Here is a 23,562-nt window from a genome sequence, read left to right as displayed (position 1 = left end):
CTGCTTGGGAAGGTTTTAGGGTGATGGCCAGGCCCAGGACATGTTGGTTCTTGGCATAAAGCACCTCCTAACTCTGGCCTCTTCTTCCTCCTGCACTTTCCCTTTCCAAGGCTACAAGAGTTTCTTCTATATCCTGGGACCCTACAATTTGAAGATGTTTACTGTCACATTTCTTTAGTCTGGGCACCTGTACTGTTTAATGGGACTGGGATATTTTAAAAAAGGTCTAATTGAACATGTTAGATAACTACAGCCTATTCCAGAGGTGGAGAACCTGTGGCCTTGAGTCTGCAGGTTCCAAGGGGCTGCACTTGAGGACCTAGAGGGCCACATGTGGCCTCGAGGCTGCAGGTTCCCCACTCCTGGCCTAGTCCATGGAGAGTCACTGAATTCCAGAGTCTGGGGAAGCAAGCCTTAGAGGTGCCTATTGATGCACCCAAAAAAAGTTGGGAGAAGTTGGTAGAGATGATACTCATTCATTCAGCTGGACCTCCATACTTCTATCCCTAGCCAGCTTCTGGTCTTGGCTCTGCGTGACCTTGAGCTAGTCACTTCCCCATCCTAGGCCTTAGTTTACCATCTATAAAACGAGGGGATTGGAATGTAAGCACAAAGAACCGTAAAAGGAAGCGGAATGTTCCATATATGACCAAGCCTGACCCTGTAGAAGTGGGATACTGCGGGGAGGGGGGAGAGGAAGGGAAGGGAATAAGCATCTATATAGCATCTCTTGTGTGCTAAGCACTGTGCTTTTCACAAAGTACTGTTTACAAAGATTATTTCATTTGGTTCTTACAAGCAGCCTTACAGTTGAGGAAACTAAGGCAGAAGAGCTTACACACATAGCTAGTAAGTATCTGGACTGGATTTGAACTCAGGTCTTCTCGACTGCAGGCCCAGTGCTCTGTCTACTGTGCCACATGGAATTCCCACTGAGAGCAGTGCCCGTCTGCTCCATGGTCACAGGGTACTGCATAGACATTGTCATACAAGGTCAATGGGCAGGAGAGGGGACAAGAATACACCTGTAAAGGAATGTTATGTAAGAAAACAAAAGGCATCAAGAAAAAGAGGCAGCATGGCATACAGAAGACCTGAGTTCCAGTCCTGCCCCAGCCACATACTGGGATGCTGGCTACGTGCTGAAAGGCTGAAATTTCAGCCCTTAGCTTAGCTTGAGGAGAATATTAAGAGAATACTTCTCAGTGCTTGAGGCAACATCGCCTTGAAGTTGCAGAGAAGGCACTATTTATAATTGGTAGAGGGAATTTCCTCACCTGAAGGTTCCCTATATCTTTCAGTTCTGTCTAAATTGTCTAAGCTGCAATTCAGTAAAATTAGTAAAGCAAATATTTAGGCATTCTTCAACTTCCAAACATTCAGACCGGAAACAGCTAGCCTATGCCAGGGAAGGCCAAGGCTGGGGCCTAGGAGGAAAAATACAGCCTAAGTACCCACACTCCTTTTTCACTGAGTCAATGGTCAGCAGCCAGCAGCTGCAACAAGAGATACAGTGATTTCTGGTACCCCATACTCTCTTCTGGTGGTGTGTTGACAAATCTACTTACCTGCAGAAACTAAGTTATGAATGGTAATTAGCTGCCCAGGCAGGCACTCAAAAGACAATTTAACACAGAACCTAGCTAAAATCCTGCTATTGGCATTAATAACACCATTACTAGTAGTAATGGGAGGGAGGCAGCCAGGTATAACAGAAAGAAAAAAAAACACGGACCTGGAAATAAAGAGATCTGGTACTAGGAAAGAAAGAAGGAAGGAAACAAGTATTTATTGAATACCTACTATGTGCCAGGCACTGTGCAAAGCACTTAACAAATATTTCATATGATCCTCACAACAACCCGAAGAGGGAGATACTATTGTTATCCCATTTTACAGATGGGGAAATTGAGTCAGACAGCAATGAAGTGACTTGCCCAGGGTCATACAACTAGTGTGTATCTGAGGCCCGATTTGAACTCGGGTCTTCCTGACTCCACGTCCAGGCCTCTACCCACTCAGCCACCTAAGCCAGCTTGCTGTGTGACTTTTAGAAAGTCACTTTACCTCTCTGTGCCTCAGTTTCTTCATCTGTCAAATGAGAGGATTGGACAAGAGGATCTCACAGGGGTCCCTTACATATCTCTAAGAGTCTGTTTCATTAATAACATTGTCATTATGGAAAAATGTGTTCTAAACTCCAATCTGCTTATAAACATTTGGAACACCACTCATTTCGAAGTTCAGGACTTGCTGTGCTCAATCCTAGGAGGCTTGCTCATTTCCTGCAAACACTCCAAAGTGGTCTCAAGTATAATAACAACAAGAAGAAATGTGTTTTCTGTCCTCCATAAACATGTGGATTTGGGGCAGTATACAGACAAAACATTAGGCCAAGTGCACCAACTGCTCACTTTTTTATCTGAATCGGATGGTTTGCGTGCATCAAATCAGTCAAAACACTGGCTGTTTTGGCAGAAAAAAAAATCCATCCAAACGGGTTGTTTGACTGAAATGACTATTTTCATTGAAGCAGTTGTTCCAGTCACCTGCCCCACAGCTCTAAACAACTCACCTTCAGGAAGCTGGCCAAGCTGTAATTAACATTTCTTGATTCTTCAGGGATCTCCCCATATCGAATAGTCACATGAGGAATTATTGCAAGAAGGAGCGAGTGTAGGACATGATGGTAGGACTCGGGAAATCTCTGGGCTCTGGGAAGCTGAAATTCAAGATACAGAGAGAGGTAAAGGAACAAACTCCCAGCCGAAGGCCCAAAATAGCAACATTCGGAAGCAGGAGCAAGAATGGAGGGAGGCCAACCCTGTCTTCTCCTCCTCCAAACACATTTGATCGAGTTGAAAGATTTGACCCAGGCCACTCTGGCACTGAGCACAACTGATTATTAGCATTGAATGAGTCACTGCCTCTCTGCTACTGGGCAGCTTCTAGTCCTACTTGCTCTGGGAACCTGCAACCCTGGCCCCTTCTAGCTCTCTACACCGAATGCAGCTGCCCTGAAAGCAAACTCTGAAGTCCTCGACCATGGGGATGGCCAAAACGTCCCTCTAAAGAGCTGGGGTTGGTGGAGGGTGGGGGTGGCGAGTTTTTGTTCTGCTACACAAAGCAAAGCACTCCAGAAAAAGGGTAACAAATGACTATGTGTGCCAAGTCACAGTCATGTCTGCTCTGGAACACTTTCACCCTAAGAGACTGGCCATGTCCAGGTTTCAAATGGCAATACCTGTAAACAACTTTGCACAAAACTGCTCAGGGTTGGTCAGTCTCTGCAACTTCAGCCCCCTTCTCATCTAGGCTTGGATCCTTGCTTTGTTTTCACTTAATATTCTCCTCAAGCTAAGCTAAGGGCTGAAATGCTTCTATGTACAAAGCAAACCAGAAGGGAATGACCTTTATTCATTTACCTGGAAAAACCACTTTTGAGTTTATTTACCTTAATTTTGTTCTCTTCAAGTAAGTATGAGGCCATGGACTTAGCCAGAGCTTCGAAGAAAAACCAGGAGTACTGGAATGGAAAAACAATGACAGCAGCTAATTTCTAACATCTTTGAAAGCCATTAGGATGCTCACCTGCTAGGAAGCTCAGCACACGTACATGTATGTATGTATGTATGTATGTATGTATGTGTGTATGTGTGTGTGTGAGTGTGTGTGTGTGTGTGTGTGTGTGTGTGTGTGTGTGTGTGTGTGTAATGGGAGTTTCCAAAGCATTATCTCCCTCTTATCATTTTAAAAAGGATTATGAAAACAGTGCGGTATTCTGAGCCCCAGATTTGGAGTCACAGGACCTGGGTTTGAATCTGGACTCTGTTTCTGCCAAGTCACTTGCCCTCTTGTTTCCTCATTTCTAATGGAGGAGGTAGGGGGTTGGGGGAGTTGAACTAGGAAATTTCCAGCCCTAGATCCTATGATCCACCAATAGCCACTTTAGAGCCAGCTGAAATATTGGCAAAAGTGATTTGAGGAACCTCCCCAAATATCTCCCCACTTATCAGTCCGTGATGCCTAAAATTTGACCCTGAGAGATTCTGTTTCTTGGATTAAAAGATAGTTACCAATTAAAATGAAGCTTCCTTTGAAATGGGTAATCATTTATACTTTAGGGTGATCTCATTTTAAGAACCAAACGAGTTTATCAGTGGAAGGGTGGGGAGAGCTTCAGAGTACTAGATACCTAGACAGCATCACTGAAAGAGGGATGAGGACAGATTTTGCATGTTTCACAATTTTGCCCAGGTCCTATCTTGCTTGGATTCTGAAGTAGATTTTGTTTGCAGCTATACAGTCACAACTAAACAGACAGAGGTTTGAGGGGTGTGGTAGAGATGGTACAAGTCCAAATGTTACATCACCAAATAAGTGGCCTCATGTGAAAATCAAAATCAATGATATAGAAAAAAAAATAACCAAAAAAGCTGACAGATTTTTAGCTGAAATCATCATCCTCTGGAGTAGATGGCCTCTCATGGTACCCCCTGGCTCTTTCGTTCTACTGTCCACCATCAAAAAACATTTACTAGAGGTATGATATCAGTGGCCAAAAAAAAAAGCCAGAAACAAAACCAAAATAAAAGTTATTCAGTACCAAAAAACAGAGGGTTAATGGTTTTGAGAAAAGGGGAAAAAACAAAACCCAAAAAGAATGTATCATAAGCAATAACTCTAGCCAGAGGTGATTACAAGACATTTCAATGAGCCTGGAATTTCACTGCTATGGAAACTCTGTTGTCCCCTCACTATTTCCCCCCCCACCCCACCTTTGCCCACAGTCTCTGTGAGCCATGGAGGCCAAAAACTTCATCACCTCGTAGCCAACCTCCTGGTGATGAGCTTCTCCAAGCTGAAACAGGCTGGTTTTCAAACTGGCACACAGTCTGCCACAGTGGGAGGAAGTCTGCCTGCCCTAGCTTGTGATGTGTTGACATTACCTGACAACCCAGGTTCTCTACACTACTCCGTAAGGAGGGCATTGGAGAAAGATGATAATTGGATCAATTCCAGATTCACTAACCACAGCATAGAAAGAAAGCCCAGATCAAATATTCCAAGTGGAAAATAATTCCAGGCAACAATGTCCAATGTGGAAAATGCCGAACTAGCTGATAAGGAAAGAAGGCAAGGACTCCAAGGTTCATTCAAGTTATTTGAAATTAGTTCGTAAACTGCCCCTGCTCAAAATCTAGATTAGCCTTTTGGGGAGCGTTTAAATCAATGCCTCACCGGTAATGAACAATAAAATCGAATCAGCCGAACACAAGAGATTTTGAGGGCAGGGTATTTTCTGGGATTAGGTTAGACAAGAGTTTTGTCTTCAGGAGTCCATCTGAGTGCTTCTAGAATTTACCAACAGATTCATCCTTTTTCTCTTTCTCTGTTGGCCTTGACCTGACCAAAGAGAATGGACAAGTCAGTCACCTGTCCTATTCCTTATACTTTTTTTTTTGGGGGGGGGTGTCCCCTTGCTCCACAGAGTTGCTAGTTCTGCTGCTCAGGGGTATTTGTAAGTACAGCCTAGGCCAGGTTTTTGTGTTTTGTTTTGTTTTGTTTTACCAAAGGCCATGCACATGCATAAAAGCAGACTGAATTTTCCTAAGAACAGTATCTGCACCAATGTGAGCTGACAAGAGTTTGAAGGGAGTCTAACTTCAGCCTCTCTGAGCTGGAAGCTGGGGCCCTCAGGCCTCCCTCTCAGCCTTGCCTCCCTCCAGGCTGACCAGGGAGGCACAGCTTTCCTTAAATTCCCCAGTACCTCCTGGGTCCTTACCTTTAGCAGTTTATTTATGGCTAAAAAGTCTGCAGACTGCTTTAGCGCTGTTGTCATTGCTGTGGCCAGGATTTCATGTGTCATCTGGGCCTGAGGGGCACCTGGTTTCTCAGCCCGAAAACTATACTACAAACAAAAAGAAACCATGAACCTAATGAGATTATTAAGGAATCAGCCCCCTCCCCCCCCAAAAAAAAGAACGATTCCCCACTAACCTTTAGAAAGGATCTTAAGTAATGATCCAATCCTTCTTCATGGCATTTTGACACAATGTGTAAGAGAACCCTGAAACGACATAGCGAAGACCCCAAATGAGGCACTACAAAGCTCCTTTGTTCCTTTCAGGATGCAAGTCTTCCTCTCAAGGGCAATGGGTGAAGGTGGCACAGAAGCAGATTTAAGACTTGAGGTCAGGAAAAGCTTCCTAAGCAGACCTGTCTAAAGGAGGGGGGCCATTTGGTGGGAATGCTACTGATGACACTCTTGTCCAGGTACAGGTTGGACTGGATGTCTGCTGAGGTTTGTGCTAGCTCTAAGATTTTGTGATCATTTCAGAATCACAGAATGAGGAGATTTGTGTCAAGCTCCATTAAGTTAAAGGCAGCAGTCATCAAGATCACAGGAAGTAACAATCAAACTGAGTTGGCTTGAAGAACAGCTCTTCATCCCTGAGCCTCTACAAACTCTTTTACTTAATGGTCTCTGTCGGCCCCCATGGCCTTAATTATCTTCTTTTTGTAGGTAATTCCCAGATCTATATACCAAGCCGTAGTTTCTCTCTGGATTTCTAGTTCTGCATTACCAATTGCTTTTTGGGCAAGTCAAACTTGATTCCCACAGGCATCTCAAAGTCGACATGTCCAAAACACAAATCATTATCTTCTCCCCAAAACCTACCCCTTCTCTGAACTTCCCTATTTCTGCTGAAGGGTACCCCCAGCCTTCCTATCTCCCAGATTCACAATCCTGTCATTATCCTTGAATCTGCATTCTCTCTTGCACCGCACATGCACTCAATTGCCAGATTTTGTCATTTCTACTTTGACAACATCTCTTGTAGCTGATCCCCTTCTCTCTGACAACCACCACTCTCATTCAGATCCTCATTACACCTCATCTCAGTCTCCTCCTCCTCCAATCCATCCTCCTTCCAGCTGCCAAAGTACTTTTTCCTAAAGACCAGGTCTGACCAGGTCACCTTCCTACTCAATAAATTCTAGTGACTCCCTCAAACTCAATTTGTCATTTGAAGCCCTTCACAACATGACCCCAACCTACTTACTTAATCTTACCACATGTGCATATCTCTCTCCGTATACACACACACACACACACACACACACACACACACGTAAAATAGCACTAGCTATCCCCTGTGCATGATATGAGCTCTCTCTTCACCTCTCCATGTCAGAGTCCTGTTTCCCTCCAAACTCAGCTCAAATACCATCTTCTACGTGTTAACTCTTTCTTGACTCCCCCAAGCTCCTACCTAAATGACCTGGTATTTACTTGATCTATACTCTATCGATATGTATGTGTGTACATTATCTCTCAATAGGCTATAAGCTCCCTGAGGGCAGGCAGTGTTTCATTTTTTTTTCTCTATTTCCAACACCTAGCCCAGTGCCTGGCCCACTGTAGATGTGTAACAAATACCAGTTGATTAAGATCTAATATTGTCCCTATATTATGGAGGAATAAAAAGGGAGGTCATTATGCAAGATGAGTTCATCTAAGTTCAAATATAGCAACATCCAACCAATTAAGGGCCTTAAAAAGTATTGCTTCAAGTCCAAAACACATACCTTTAGGTAACCTAAATGTTGCATGTTATCATTTAGTTTCTTCCCAGTTATCTTAATGTACGTTATAACTACTATTGAAGCTATGCTATGTGATAAAATACCCAGAAGACAGACTCACATTTAAAGCCCAGGAAAAAAGGATAAAAAGAGAAAAAATGATGAGAATTATGTTTGTGGTTAGGACAAAGTGAAGGACAGATTTGAGACAATCCAAAGTCACCGAGGGAAGAGAGAAAGACAACTTTCCATACCTTTTGATCACTGAAAACCACAGGATCATGAAAAATCAGAAAGGGGGGAGGGACCCCACAACAGAGAAATCATTGAAATTTTTAAAGCAATGGCCTGGAGATGGCTGAAGGTTGTGAATTATGATATTTCTTAGGATTCCATTTATTAGGTCACCATTTGGAAGTTAAAATTATATTTTGGCTCCAGGGCACTCAAAATCAAGCAAGATTGGATTTTTTTTTAAAGTATCTCAATTATTTGTGAAACTCACATGGTGCAGTTGATAGCCACATCATCTTCTTGGGTCATATTTGTGAGAACACGAAAGAGTTGCGTAAGAATTACAGGTAGAAACTGTATCATTACTTGAATCTCCATGGCATGCAAACACTAAAATGAAATGTTTAAAATACACACACACATTTACTAAATAGCATTAGTGATGAAAGCGAACAGAAATATGAGAGACTCACGTAAAGCTCAATATATATACTTCAAAATGTCAAGGACCTATGATTTTGTCATAATGGGATTTCTCCTAAAATCCTAGGGCTGCCTGAGGCTCAGAGAAGTCAATCAGCAAGAGACAGAGGAGGGCTCTGAATTCCAAATTTCCTGGCTTGATTTCATTGTAGTCAAAAGTCAAAAGATAATGTAACCGCAGTCTGCATGGACCTGTCTATAATTCCAGCCTTTCCTTGGAGTTTTCCACATTTCCAAGGGATTTTTATGATGTCCCAGTTTTGAAGAGAATCGTCGTTGCATTTACATATATAGAACACGAAGCAAATCTAAAACTGTAGATAATGCCAATATGTTCTTACGCTTCCTCATCTGTAAGGTTGAATTAGCCGATCTCTAATTCCCTTCCAGATCTTACGCTGCCCACTAGACAGGGTTGTTGTGGAGTGGATTTCAGTTGGGTACAACTTACATTCCAGGATCTCTGAGGTTCCTTTCAACTCAGAGGAGCTAAATTCTATTCCAGACAGCATGTGGCATTTCACCAACTGCCACTAGGGGGCAAGCTTGCATAATACAAATAACGGCAGGCTCTCGCCTTTTAAAAAACTGTCTTCTATTCTGTTCAATCATTTGACACAGCTCCTTACCCCTGAAAAAGCCAGTGAACCTAACAGATACATGACTGCAGAATCAATGAGAGATCTTTTGCCTGGCTAATACTGGAGGGATGGATTTGAATTACATATAATGATGCCACCTCAGGTGCAACAGTATTCTTTTCATTGATTAATATTTTATAGTGTTCAAAGTGCATTCACATTCATTTTCTCCTTATAACAGCCCTGTAAATTAGATAGGGCAGGTATTACAAGCCCCATTTTACAGATGAGGACACTGAGGCAGAGAGCCCACAGTCACATCCCAGTAAGTGACAGAATAAAGACTAGAGCTAAGACCTTCAGACTGAGTGCAGCCAGGGCAGGGGTGGAGGGGAATAAAAGATTTAGCCACAACCTCTCTCTGTCTCACTCTTCAATGAATACTTACGAAATTTGATTTGCTTGTCTCATACAGCGTTAATGGTCTTTGATACTATCTGCTTGACTCAGACACTGTTATGTATGCGTACTCCTGGGAAATTCTGTCAAGTCTTCATTCAAATCAAATATGGCTCCTCCTCCTAGCCAGCTTATTAAGAAGTAGCCCCTAGCTGTACTACCTTAACAAGTATAGAAGACATACTGATTGATTTTTAAGCTGTCTCTAAGGCTCAATATCTCCATAAGAAATGGACAAAAATTTGACACCACCATCTCCATAACAACAATATGTAACCAAGATCCCCTTCAGTCCCTCTGAGAACTTTAGTTCTGGTCCCCCTTACTACTTTTCACAGGTTCAGCACGAGGCCTTCTGAGTGATCAGTTATATAAATTATGGCCCCAAGTCCCACTGGTACAACACTGTGCTCACAGGCTACACAACAGGCATAGATCCAATCAGTCACCTAGAACGTAGTTACGTGCCTGCTATGTGCCAGGTGCTGCGTTAAGGGAAACATACAGTAGCTGCCCTCAAGAAGCAAAACATTTTAATTAAGATGCCAAAATAATGGGGGGGGGAGAAATCATCACTCTGTGAAATTGGCTACTCTCTGTACTCCTAAGATAAATGAGTGCCATTTCCTACAGTTCTAGAGGTGGTGAATGGGGAAAAAATGAAACGCTGGAGAAATTTACATGAGGGTAGAGACACTATCCTGGGTCTGCCACATGCTGCTACGTGACTTTGGACAATTTACCTAACCTTTCTGGGCCTTGATTTCCTCATATGTAAAATGAGACTGGTTTCAGTGACCTTTTAGCTCTGAATCAATGATCTTACAATCCTATCATTCTGGAATGTGGGCAGATGGAGTGAGGATAGTCAGTCATTTTACCATCTCCTTCCATGGCCAACAATGAAATCTACAGAGGGCTCCACCCTCTGAGACTGGATTACCTTGTATCACTAGTTTTTTCCACATGGAGACAGGCTCCTGGGTTTCCATCTTTCCAGTCTCTACGGCCCAAACATGCAGAATGTAGCTTATCCAACATGTTTTGCTGTCAGAATGCTTTACTTCAGCTTTCTACCTATGGCAGCTCAGAAACACCCTGGGGCTCCCTTCCTCAGGCAGTGCTGCATCTAGGTGCCACCATCTTCTTTTCCAAGTTTGTGCCTCCTCATGTAATCTCATCAAGGCACAATTCCTACAAGAGGATTATGTCCTGAGCCTTCCCTGAGGAAAGGGACTCCCTTGACTACTACGAACACTTGAGGCAGTGCTAAAGAACAATGCAAAATACACTGGAGCCGTTCTCTTCTTTCTACATAACCTCTGGGACACAGACAAGGCCAGGGGCCTGCTTCTTATTTCATCCACTCTGAAATCTACGTTAGCGGTAGGAAATCAGCACGATAAAAATACTTCTGAAATTTCAGTTTATTGAACCGAATGTACATATTCAGAGAGAAAGGTGTTTTTAGAGAGGGGGTGCTGTACAGTGGAAAAAACACTGGAAGATCTTGGTTTGAGTACTTGATTCTGCTTCTCACCACATGGTCTTTCTTGGTCAAGGCATTTAACCAGTGGAAGCCCAAGCTTCTTTAACTGTAAAAATGGGGCACTACCTACCCTGCCTGTTTCAGAGCGTCCTGGGAGGAACAAATGAGAAATCAGATGGGATAGCGATTTCCCCCAGATAAGCTGCAATAGTGATGACTATGATTTTCACTACAAAACTCACTAAGAATCAGATCTGGAATTCTGAGCTTAGAATATTGGCTTCTCACTAGAGTGATTTTACTGTTTGTGTCTAAAAAGCCATTTAATGGAAAAGCAAGGAACAAAAAGCATGGTCTCAGCAAAAACACATTCAAAATACTAGATTCCTTTTTTCCAAATCAAAACGTGGCAACACAGAGGCCTACAAAGCAAACTCATTTTGACTGGAAAGTTTATGGAAAGCCACCGTGCGTTTACCTTTAAATATTTAATGAGCTCCCCTGGAACCGCTTTAGTGCCAGACTGTATTGCCTGGCAATGACGGAAGAATTTGTGCACATGCAGATCCTAGAAACCAGATGGAAAGAGCCATTATCCTTTGGCACAAATCTATCTCCTGCCCTTCGGTCCCACATCTGCCAAATAGGCTTTGCTAGATATCCCAAAGCTCAGCCTCTATAGTGACAACTGCCTTTCTTTCCATCTGTATCCTCCAAGCCCCCTTGACCATACAGATCTGTCTGTCTGCCTCCCTTCCTTCCCCTTCTCTTTCTCTCACTGAAGTCCTACTCTGTAGGCACCAGCATGTCCAAAAAAAAATCATGCTGTCTTTTCACTTCACAAATTAAGTGGCCCTAGAAACAAACATTTCTGTAAACACCCCAAGGTGGAGTAGGGAGGTAAGAATGAAGGAATGGGGGAAGGGGAGTAGCAGAAATCTAATCTTCATTTAACCCAAGTCACTACTAAGTGGATTTCCATGGAGGATAGCGTACATCCAACAGGCTAAATTGCTTCCACCTCCTCCTAAGAACTATTCAGATGCATAGTCCCAATCTATTGCAGAGAGCTTCTGAAGAGGCAATCCTAGGCACTTCTCTACTCCGTGATTCAAGAAGCCAGACAAGTCACATTGTGTGGACACATGGGGCATTTGGAGGCCCTGTTCACTCAGAGTGTCCCTCAGACCAACACCTCTCAAGGTTCCTGAGCACCACGCTTAGCCAATACTGCTAAAGCTCAGACACCACGCTCTTTTTCCCCAACACTAAGGTTAAAAGAACTCCGATTATCCGCCTTACCTGAGTGTAGATGGTTGATTCTAAGTGTGTTTTAATCCTTAACAGAGGCTTTGCACCATCTACCCACTTAATATCAACGTTTGATTGCTGTGAACAGAAAACAAGGCCTTGGGTTTATTTCATTTCATCATGGAGATATACATATGAATAGTCTAAAACCCCTTTCCTGCATTTAAACATTTCTTCCTCTTTGGGTATAGTAGCTTCATACAAAACTCACTCCTGCATTTAGAAAACAGGTGCCATGCAAAGTTCCCCTCCAAAACAGCAACAGTAGCTAATGCAGCCTCCACAGAGAACAAAATGTAATTTCCTCCCCCTCAAAAAATTGGCCTTATGTTTTTCATAACGATCCACTTTTATAAGCAAATGTTTTCCTACCCTTCTGGATTCTGTATCACCAAGGTTCAGGTAGCCAGGAGGAAGGCTGGCTGAGACTGGTAGCTGCTGTTCAAACGTGATTACTCTGCCGTCCTTCAGCAAAGGCACCCAGGCGAACCCAACTGCCGAGACAGCAACCAGTCATGAGCAACCCAACAGCCACCCAATGAGTCCTAGGCCCATATGTCTGGGGGATGGTGAGAAGAGGAGGAAGAAACTAAGGCCCTGAGAGCTTGCTTCAATCCAGTTCCACAAACATTGTGCCTACTATGGCAAGGAGCATGGTGTGGTGACCAGAGTGAGGGTCTTAGAGTTAAGAAGAGCTGTGTGACAAGGGGCTTCTCAGTGCTTCAGGAACTTCTGAAAGACTGTCAGTTACAGACACATCAAAATATACAGGTAATGAGGTATAGAAATGTATCTTACCCTACAGGAAAAAAGAGGGGGAAGGGCATAAGGGGGGTGATAGAAGGGAGGGTAGATTGGGGGAAAGGGTATTCAGAATGCATGCTGTCTTGGAGTGGGGGGAGAGGAGGGATGGGGAGAAAATTTGGAACTCAAAATCTTGTGGAAGTGAATGTTGAAAACAAAAAATAATTTTTAAAAAAGAGTTCCCCATACCCAAGGGAGCGAATGCCCACAACACTCCCAAGTGCGGCCCAAACCACATTAAAATGCAATTGGAAAATATTTAACAAAATAAATTAAAATATAATAACAACAGATGACACATTTAAAAACTAAATCAGTATGAAGCCCACAGGGATCCTTCTGTACAGATTAGTGGCTTCCATTTCTTTTTGATACCACTGCCCTACACAGTCTGGCCCAAGATTTAAAAAAAAAAAACATACCAGGCACAATGCTGAGTGCTGGGGATACCAAGGAAAAAATCAGAAATACTGATTTCAAGGAGCTATTGACATTTAGGAAGATGTATGTGGCAGCTGTGTGGAGTCAAGGAGACCCATTAGAAGGCTGTTGCAATAGATGGGCGAGGAAGGATAGTGTCATAAACTCCACTGTGTGGGTAGAGAGTGGGATGCATACTGCGGAGGAAATACTGATGAGAACTGTCAAGTGACTGGAGATGAGGTTTAAGGGAAGAGTCAAAGATGATTCCAAGACTGGAAACCTGGTCATGTGACGAAGGATGGTGGTGTGGTCAACCAGAATGCAAGTTTGGAGGAATGATGGATTTTAAGGAACTATAATGACAGTGATATCAATATTAGGTCTACACTCCAAAGAGATCAAAGAAAAAGGAAAAGGACCCATATGTCCAAAAATACTCATAGTGGTTCTTCTTGTGGCGGCAAAGGATTGGAAAGTGAGGGGAGGCCTATCGACTGGGGAATGGCTGAACAAGTTCTGGTGTGTAAATATGATGGAACACTATTGTGCTGTAAGAAATGAGGAAGGGGGTAGCTTCAGAAAAACTTAGGAAGACATATCTGAACTGAGATGAAGTGAACTGAGTAGAACCAGGAGAACAATTTATACAATAACGGTGATATTGTAAAGATAATCAACTCTGAACGACTTAATAACTCTTAACACAATGACCTACCCCAATTCCAAAGGATTCATGATAAAACATGCTGCCCACTTTGAAGTATTCTCTCTTCTATTTCTTTCTTTCTCACTCTCTCTTTTTTTTTGGAAATTTGTTTTGTGTGATTATTATCTGTTATGGATTTGTCTTTCTTGCCTTCTCAATGGGTGAGGGAAGGAGAGTAAGGAGGGAGAGAATTTGGAACTGAAAATAAAATTTTAAAAATTTTAAAAGAAAAAAGAGCTCTATATTAGATATGTCCAACTTGGGATACCTACAATATTCCCAGCTGGATCTGTCCAGCAGGCAGTCAGTAATAAGACTGGTACAGTGTTCTGGGAGAGCTGGCTCTGTGGTCAGAGGATCTGGATTCTTATCCTGCCTGTGACCTTACTACCTGTGTGACTCTGGGCAAGTCACTGCATCTCCCTTGGCCTCAGTTTCCTTATCTGCAAAATGGAGGAGTTGGCTTCCAGCTCCAGAGGTCTTCACTTCAGGGACCACTTCTCAGGGCACTATAGTAATGACTCTGCTCAGCTCCTCCCAACTCTCAAATCTTGGGATTCTCTTGAAGGCAGCCCACTATATTCGATCGCTCAGTCACCATTCCTGCCTCTTTGAGCTCCACAGCCTCTCCCACCTGTTCACTCCTTATTTTTCCTGCTCAGAATCCTTATCTTCCTCAAAGGCTCAACTCAGGGGACACTTCCTCAGTTGTGAGCATTGTCTCTAGCCTTCATCTCTCCCTGAACATTCTGCATGCAGCTGCCAGGTATTCCTAAGACATAGGAACCCCCCCACACACCCACAAACACACTCAAACATCTCCCATGACTGCTTATCTATCGCTTTTAGGATAAAATCCAAACTCTTCAGCCCTGAATTGAAAGCCCTCCACCTCCTCTTCCACAGTCTTCTTTTCTGTGAGATCCCCTCCTCTACTCTATTCCAATCAAACTGGCCTCTGTATGGGGAGAGGCCAGACCTAGGATTTCCTCGCACCTTCTCTATAGCTTGGCATCTTTGAGTGTTCCCCAGATCATTGAGAAATGAAGTGCCTTACAGAGGGCCACCTACCCAGCATGTCAGAGACAGAAGTGGAACTCAGGTCCTCCTGGTTCTGAGGATGGTTCTTTGACCAGTACAATGCCCCACCTTGTCCCATGCCATTCACCCCTCCTTCCCCACTCTTGGACTCTCAGGGAATCCCTTCATATCTCTTTATTTGCACCTATGCTGTGTCCTCCTAGAAGTGTAGAAACTCCTTGCGGGCAAGAACCAGCAAAGTGTCTTGTACAAAGCAGCACAGAGCACTGGGCCTGAAGTCATGAAGACCTGAGTTCAAATCCTGCCTCAGACACTTACTAGTTGTATGAGCCTCAACAAATCACTTGACCTCTGTTTGCCTCAGTTTCTTTATCTGTAAAATGGGGACCATAATAGCACCTACCTCCCAAGGTTGTTGTGAGGATCAAATGTGATATGTGTTAAGCACTTAGCACAGTACCTGGCACATAGTAATGTTATAAAAAATGTTAGCTGTTACCATCATTATTATTATTACATAGTATCTAATTAAAGTTTACTGAATTTAAGGCTATCATCATATCCTATTTTTGTCATCTTTTCAACTGGCTAAGCATCCCTAGCGAGCTGCATCCTGAGCTGGCTCTACAAATGTTCTAATTGTTAAGGTCAACTGAAGAAGTGTACCCCCACTGGCTTGGCTCCCCCATTGCAGACAATTCACTCTTCTCTTGTGACTACAAGTAACACATCCCTAATACTGTTTCTTCTCCAACCCTCATCCGTATTCTAATTAGTGCTATTGCAAGCCAGGACCACTGCTAAATGGCTTCCCCCACCCCCCCCACACACCTCCTATGCCACTCTGCAGTTCCTTTGGGAGCCCCTGTCGTGTTCTCCAACCTTTCAATCTACATTTCCTCCAATGCTTTGCATGAACAGAAGTCACCTGAGCAGATCGATGATTAGCTTGGCTGCACGTTAAGGACAGAAGGGGGCAAAGACTAGAGGCAGGAAGGCCTGTTAGGGCTAATTACAGCCTTCCAGGTAGGAGGTCATGAAGGCTTGGCCTCAAGTGGTGGCAGGGAGAATAGTACCCTTCTCGGCTGTGAGCTGAAGTAGCTTTCATTACATTATTTTTGATATATATTTTACATATTATATGACTTTAACATATTTATTACATTATTGATTACATTTAAAGAGTTCAGATCTCTTTCTCTCTTCTAGCCCTATGAATGGTACAGTTTTGAAACTGTCCTGAGATGTCAAATAACAAACTGGAGAAAGATCTGGGGTCTGCGACCTCACCTTCACTTTCACCACAGATACTAATCACTGCTGTGTATTACAATCCTTCTGTGCAAAGGGAAATGGGAAATGGATGCCCAAGGCCCTGCTGTAGAGTTCAAGCAACAGGCATTCGCACTTTGTGTAATGCGACAGGATTTCCTCCCATCCAGAGGGGACTGGCAAGCAGGCCTTTGGCCCTGTGCCTTCATTAGGCACCAACAACTTTCTCAAACGTTCCCCCAAGACCTCCTTGGCCAGCTCCCAGAAAACTGCACCAAAGTTGAACTACGAAAGCTAGAGTCTTCCGTCCTCCTCAGGCTGAGGGAAAGCTACATTTCCACTCTTCAAATTCTCTGGTTTTCATGGACCTGTAACTTAGCTGTGAAGAAAACCAGGGCAAACCCCGTGCTGGATTGCAGCTCAGCACCAGAGGGCTCTTCTGGAAGCCCACTTTGGGGCAGAGTCCGCCATCCATTTTTCGGTGTGAGCTGGGAGCGTGAGCAGTCGCATGAATTACTGAGGCCACAGTTTCTTTCAGAGGCTTCATTCTTAATTACAGAATCAATCCTATTGCTTGCTCCCCAACATGGCCCAGATGCCTTTCCCAGACTTCCAAGCACCTGAAGCTCTCTGTACTAGGAGAACTTTGAGGCTAGGTTGTTTTATAAGGAGTCTGGTCTGAAAAGTGAGCCAAATATTCATGCAAAGACTCTGTCAAAGTAGTTAAGCCAAAGAGTTGACAAAGTGAGAAAAGTTTTCCGACCCAGAAGATATGAAAAGGAAAGGAAGATGTCTCCTTTTGTCAGTGTGAGCAGTCGGGCCATGCTAGGGGACATTCAAAGCCACAGGCTGGCTTAGGGGCCTTTATGGAAACTCAGTAACAAGGCACGGCCACAGCCCAGGGGTGCTTTTCCTCCTTAGCCGATTCCCAAGTCTGATGTGCTATTGAGGCCAGGGCAGCTTGAAGCAGAATCATGCCTTAGAATCGACAGAAAGTTCTAGAAGCTCTACAGACAACTGGGCAACAAGACTGAATTAAGAGTCCAGTCTAGGCCATGGAGATAAAGGACTAGATCTAGAACCAGCAAGTTGGTGGGTTTATCCCTCCATCATTTCAGACTCATCCAGGCTTGCCCCTGTCCAAATCTCCCCAGGCAAGCTGGCTCCCTGGGAAGGAAGCTAGAATAGACATGCAAGCTAGATCACATGGGCTTCCGAGTTCCATGCTGAGGCATCTCAAACACTCCCCAGGGTCCCCAGGGACCATCTTAATTATGACAATGTGCACCTGTTTAAGTGCTTTTTAAGTTTCTGTCGTAGTTCTGAAAATCCAGTGGCTTTTTTGGCTTACTCTTTCTCTGTCCAAGAGTCTGTCTATTCCCTAGCCATGTCCCTTCCTGCCTGGTAGGATTTGAACCCTGGTCTCCTGACAAGTTGGCATTCTATCTGCTGTCCTAGGCTGTCTCTCTCACTAGGAGGCCTAACAAATCCAGTTCAGGGAATGCCTTCAGGATGAAGCCTGAGGTCAGACCATACCAACACATTCATTGTGGCTTCATGTCCAAGACCTGCTCCATCTTACTGCTGCCCATTTCTCATTAGTGCCAGTCAATGCTTATATCCTGCAGGCCCACAGATGCCCCTGGCACTAGAATTACTTCCCTGCTCCACAATGAGCAGGACTAGAAAACTGCCATTACCACACCACCTCCATTGAATGAGTTAGCTGTATACTTCAATCCTCAATGTTTTGAAATGGCTGATTAGAAACAACAAATACACTTCCCTGAGACACAGACTTATAGGAGCATAGGAAGATTACTTTCTAGTCTGTCCAGTATTCCAAAGAGACGAGCCATAAGTTCCATAGACATTTTAATCAAGGGAAAACACCTCCCCCAACTTAAGGAAAAAGAAACTACCCAGTGAGCTTTGCTGAGAGAGGGAAGAACTGGCTTCTGGTTGAATGAAGGAGTACTGCATTCCTCGAAGACACTTACCTGGAGTTTCCACAGTGTCCTGTTTCTTGGCTGTTCCCTTTGTGTTAATTTCACAGCTAATGTGATAAAAAGTGAAAAGCAAATGATGTTTCTGATGAAGGTGAATGGGAAGTTCAATTTTAATCTGAAAAGACACGAGACATCACACATGGCATTTTATTTCGATTTTTCCATGATCAAATTCCATACTGAATTCTCTTCATTAGGCTTTTATCATACTGGGCAAAAAGCACTCCCTGCCCAGGGGGCCAGGTAGGCAATCCCAGGGTGTTTCACGACTTCCCAGTCTATTTCACATTGGCGATGCTGTGCCCTCAGACTATGGGGGCTCCCCTGGCTTCTATTATGCCAGCTTGGCAGTCCCCTTAAACTCTGGATGAAAAATATATAGCTCATCACTCCTGCCCACTCTGCCAGATACAAGGACATTTGTCAAATCAACTCTGTTAAAATGATACCCACTTCAATTCACTTGAATAAAGAAAGAGGCCACTCTTTGCTAATGTCTTCTGCATCATCATAAATATGGGAAATTTTTAAAAATCCTTTCATCTTTACAAAAAAAGTTCCAAAAATCACTATATTAATAGGCCACAAAATATAGCCCTAAAAGGTCTTCAAAAAGAACTTTTCTCTTGAATAAGTAGATGAAAACTAATTATTAACCATTATATAGTAAACATAACCATAATGGTTGTCTGAAAGGACCTCAAAGCATTTTATAACCATGACCTCATTCATATTTGTACTCTGAGGGGTGAAGAAGAGAAATATTCTCATCCTCACAAAGCATGTACTATAGCTTGAGATAACAGCTTGTTTTATTCTCTTTCTCTTCCCCTCTCCCCCTCTATTCTGCCTTCCTCTCTCCTCTCGCCCTCTCCCCCCTCCCTGTTACTGCCATCTTAAATACAACATTCCTCCAGAATAGTGCAGGGGAGCGAATGAGTGTCGCGCCTGGCTGGGAGTCTTGCCTCTGACATATAGTACCTATGGAACCACAAGCAGGTCACGTGACTTCTCTCAGTTTCCCTCTCTGTAAAATGAAGGCCCCTTCCAGCTCTAAGTCTATTATATCATGAATACCAATTACCACGTGATCAATTTATGATAAATAGTTCTTAGTCACAAAGGTAATACAAAGGCTTGGTTACCCAGCCAAGTGGCCCACTCTCTACTCTCATGTATATGGGCACTCTGCTCCCCAGCTCATGTTTTGGTTGGCGGGGGGAGGTGGTAGAGTACCACTTCCTAAAGAGGCGTTTGAACCCTTGGCTTACAAACTACCAAAGCAAACTTTGGGTATAACCAATTTCCTCTTTAGGCCCATTTTGTTGCAACATTTAATCCACTGGTCTGTTATACAGATGGGCCACCTACATGTAGAGATAGGCACAGGTTACTGTCTTGTGACAATGGTAAGGGGTGCTTGCACATCCCCTTCTAGGAACCTGGGATCATGGTCTGAGAGGTCAAGAGGGCGGCATGGCCTGGGACTGGGTTGCATCCCACAGGGATGGATGGATGGGTTTGGAGAATGCTGGCCAGCTGTGGAGTGATCACAGACAAAGCTGGCAACAGAGACCCAGGAGAGCAGATAGGAACACAAGAGCATGGACTTCAGAGATCCTGGGAGGAAGGGAGGGGAATATCCTGAGCATAGAGAAGACAGTCTGGAAGAGAATGAAGCATACAGACCAAGAAATAGACAAAGAATACCACAAAACCACCAGCATTCAGCAACAGAAATGGAGACATGGAAGGAAGGTAGTACAGTGATGGGAACATATAGGAGGAAGACAGAGATAGATGTAAAGTGAAGTGGATACTCAGAAAGGAGGGGGCTGCAGAGTCTCCTTTTTGAGTATGATAAAACGCTACAGCAATGGAATGAATGCTAATGGCTTTAAGATTGCTACTGTACCTCCTTCCAAATGTAACTGGTGGTATGAATGACTTCTAAATGGAAGGGGATTTAGCAGCCTTGAACCATGGAGCATTAATTAGAGCTGGGTGGGACCTTAAAGAGTGCCTCGTCCAACCTCCTCTTCTTTTACACCTAAAGAAATCAAGGCCAAGCAATGGAGAGGCTTGCTCAAGGGCATCCAGTTATCCAGTCACAGATGATGCTGCCTCCTAGTGGCGAAATCACTTCCACTAGCTATTCTGCCATAGGGCTGGAGATCAGCCTCAACTTGCAAGCATTGGCCTGCACCACGTTGATTTCCATAGACAACACCTTCACATCTGTGTATGGCCTACCTGTTGGAAGAAGACATTCTTACCTCATCATAGAACTCTGGATTTTGGTTGTGGTGGGAGACGATAGCAAAAGCATTTGTGACAAAAACAGGCCCAGCGGGTTTGCCATAAATACACTGCAAAAGAAAGAAACACACTCACTGGCCTAATCCCATATTGTCCTGTCTGAGGCTGCATGTGATGAAGGGGTGTGAGGACACAGGGACAAAGTAAGGCATCAAACACCCCAATTGGCCAGGAAAGCGAGGCTCTGTCCAGATTACCACGCTCCAAAAATCTGGCAAAACTGGCTAACTAAGGGAGATGAGGCTTAAGCTATCGACTAAAAAGAATTCGAGCCTGGTCACAAGCAGATCACTTCTTAGCAGCTAGCGGGAAAACATTCTGAATATTAGGCAAGTGTTCTTGTGGCTTAGTCAATGAAATGGCCCGGCCAAAGAAACAGATAATCCAACGGTCTGGGCCCAAAGGAGCTCTCACCCAAACATCCAGGCCAGGGGCTTAATTTCTCCTTCCTTGCGAGTCATTTACCACAAAGGGTTGGCTTTCTATTTCTCTAGCTCTATATGAGTCTTTTACCTTCCTATGCCTAACACAGGGCTGTTTTTCTATTAGTTTGCCTCACTTTTCAAAAGTCTAATTAAATTGATTGCCCTGGATTTCACAGATGGCAGTCATTTCTGGATATTCCCCCCTGCCCAACCTCATCCTTGTCTGACTCACTTTTTGACTTCATGGCGAACCTCTTTGCCCATTAAGGAGTGACCCACTATACATACGTCTGTGACCTTCTGTGCTGCCACAAACAAACTTTGAGATCACTGAGCATACATTCCAAGGTCTGGGGGTAACGTCAGGATGAGATTACATAGGATGAGGAGCCAATCATAGGAACACAGATCTAGAACTTCTGAGTCCACCTAGTCTAAGCCTCCCTGAGAGGGTAAGTGATTTGCCCAAGGTCACATAGGCAATGACAGAGGTAAGATTTGAACCCAGGCCCTCTGACTCCAAAGCCAATATTTTTTCCATTGCACCATGATGTTTTCTCTTGCATTTTATTGCCACTGAAAGTAGAAACAGATAAAAGGGCTTAATTCAAACTACCTAATTTTGCCTGAAATGTAGGTTTCTAGATAAAAATAATTTTTTCCCTAAAGTAAGGGTTGCTCAGCATGAAAAGGAGACCCTGAGTGACACCAGAGACTCTGTTGCCATCTAGGCATCTGAAACAAAGTCTGGTTTAGGGAGGCTGGGCAAAAGTTTAGTGGGCTGGATGCCCTCTAGCATGCCTTTTCAGTCCTGTGACAGAGAGGTCCCCAAAGTGGAGAAGCCTAGCAATGACAGCAGCCTGTGGGGGGGCATATCTGATAATGCTCTGCTTTGGAGGGAACAATGATCCAAGAATTAAAAGGCACCAATGGGTGAGGCACAAAAGGCAGACATGCCATGGATCGAGGCAGGCACACTCGGCTTTTGCCTGCTCTGAGCCTGTTCAGGTTATAAGCAAAAAGGAGCTGGCCAGTCCCATGATGATACTATTATAAACTCTGGCTAGTCAAAAGACAAGATGACCTTGGACCTGGACATAAATAGCAGTGCAAAAGCAGAATGAGGCAAATCAAGAAAGCTGTAGACATGAGAATTTTGCCCAAGCTGTTAGGCCCTTGATTATCATCACTGAATTCTCCCACAAAGCTAACAAGTCAAAGGACAACTCAGGTATCTTTACATGTCTTTCTCTGCACAATTCTCCCTTTGCTTTATAAGGCCAGTGAATGAATGCTCGCTTCTGACCTGGAGAGTAAAAGCCCCACTGCTAACCTAAAGGAACGCACCTTCAGAGCACTAGCGTCACTTTCATCTGAATCACGGAATTCCACACAGACAGCAATGTTCCTTGCCTAGGAAAGAAGGCATTATTGAGAAAGATTATTCATGATTCAGAAAGAAGCCACATGCCTGAGGGTTTGAACAGAAATTCTACATTCAAAAATGAGGCTAAATGATTACTCACTTTCGCAAATGTCTTCTGGCTATCATACTTTAAGTGCAGAGGATATACATACAGGTGGTTTTTGTAAATTGTAAAAGGATAACAATATTTTGCTACTTCAGGAACAAACTCTTCAACTTCCACAGCAATATTCTGAGAGTTTTTCACAAAAGGCTTCACGGGCACATAGGAAGCAGTGACACAATCTAAGGGTGAAAACAGGTAAGCTGGTTAAGGGCCACACACAATGCAAACAATTTGGCATTTCCTAAACAAATGACCTACAAATGCATTAAGCGCTCCAAATAACTGCTCAAAAGGCTGAATTCTAAGTGACTTCCTGAAAATTAAAAAAGGAAAGAGACTACTACAGGAACATAAGAGGCCAAGAGAAATGAGCGTGATGCTGGTCTATTCTCAACACTAACTGTGGAGGGTAATTGACTACAATACAAATTGCCATTTCAACATTCAACTGTGTGAAGAAATCTATTCTTTTTTTTCTTGTGGTTGAGATTTAGCTTTCATTGCATTTTTTTTTACTGGCAGCAGCAAAATAAGGGTAGATTTCCATTGCCAATGAGCTCATGGCAAGTAACTCAAAAAGGTAATTGGGTCCAAGTGTAATTTTTCACCTGTGAGACAATGGAAAACTTCTGAAATGTCATTCTTAAGCTGTACAACCAATAATAAAATGCCTAATCCAGAAAAGGGATTCCACAGAGCTAGAGGAAAGTTTAGTAATACAAGTTATGAAAAGAAGCAACCATTACACCACAGAAAAAAATTCCTTGTGCTGTGGGATAGAGGCTGAAGGGAGTGGATATGTAGCTGGAAAGTAGTAATGAAGATGAGCTTTGGAGAATTGACTCTCTCCCCTTTTCCATCCATCTGGAGGTGGCAACAAAATA

The 23,562-nt window shown here is 43.6% G+C and overlaps 1 protein-coding gene across 3 annotated transcripts in view; it reads right to left on the bottom strand.

Moving 5' to 3' along the window:
* DOCK11 (dedicator of cytokinesis 11) overlaps positions 1 to 23,562 on the bottom strand; it is a 174,493-nt gene that overhangs the window by 75,972 nt on the left and 74,959 nt on the right. For all 3 annotated transcript variants that reach the window (XM_078147802.1, XM_020963411.2, XM_020963412.2), the window contains exons 17-28: positions 22,673 to 22,857; positions 22,494 to 22,559; positions 20,679 to 20,771; positions 18,394 to 18,517; positions 12,520 to 12,641; positions 12,139 to 12,225; positions 11,315 to 11,404; positions 8,096 to 8,214; positions 6,001 to 6,070; positions 5,786 to 5,911; positions 3,455 to 3,526; positions 2,576 to 2,722 (exon numbers count right to left, since the gene is read on the bottom strand). In XM_078147802.1, coding sequence (XP_078003928.1) covers positions 2,576 to 2,722; positions 3,455 to 3,526; positions 5,786 to 5,911; positions 6,001 to 6,070; positions 8,096 to 8,214; positions 11,315 to 11,404; positions 12,139 to 12,225; positions 12,520 to 12,641; positions 18,394 to 18,517; positions 20,679 to 20,771; positions 22,494 to 22,559; positions 22,673 to 22,857 — 1,301 coding nt within the window. The remainder of the gene's footprint in view (positions 1 to 2,575; positions 2,723 to 3,454; positions 3,527 to 5,785; positions 5,912 to 6,000; positions 6,071 to 8,095; positions 8,215 to 11,314; positions 11,405 to 12,138; positions 12,226 to 12,519; positions 12,642 to 18,393; positions 18,518 to 20,678; positions 20,772 to 22,493; positions 22,560 to 22,672; positions 22,858 to 23,562) is intronic.

Source organism: Phascolarctos cinereus, unplaced genomic scaffold (genome assembly GCF_003287225.1).
Source record: "Phascolarctos cinereus isolate Bilbo 61053 unplaced genomic scaffold, phaCin_HiC Scaffold_8;HRSCAF=390, whole genome shotgun sequence".
Classification (NCBI taxonomy): domain Eukaryota; kingdom Metazoa; phylum Chordata; class Mammalia; order Diprotodontia; family Phascolarctidae; genus Phascolarctos; species Phascolarctos cinereus.
The sequence above is the reverse complement of the archived record's forward strand: the minus strand, read 5'-3'. Positions and strand labels throughout refer to the sequence as shown.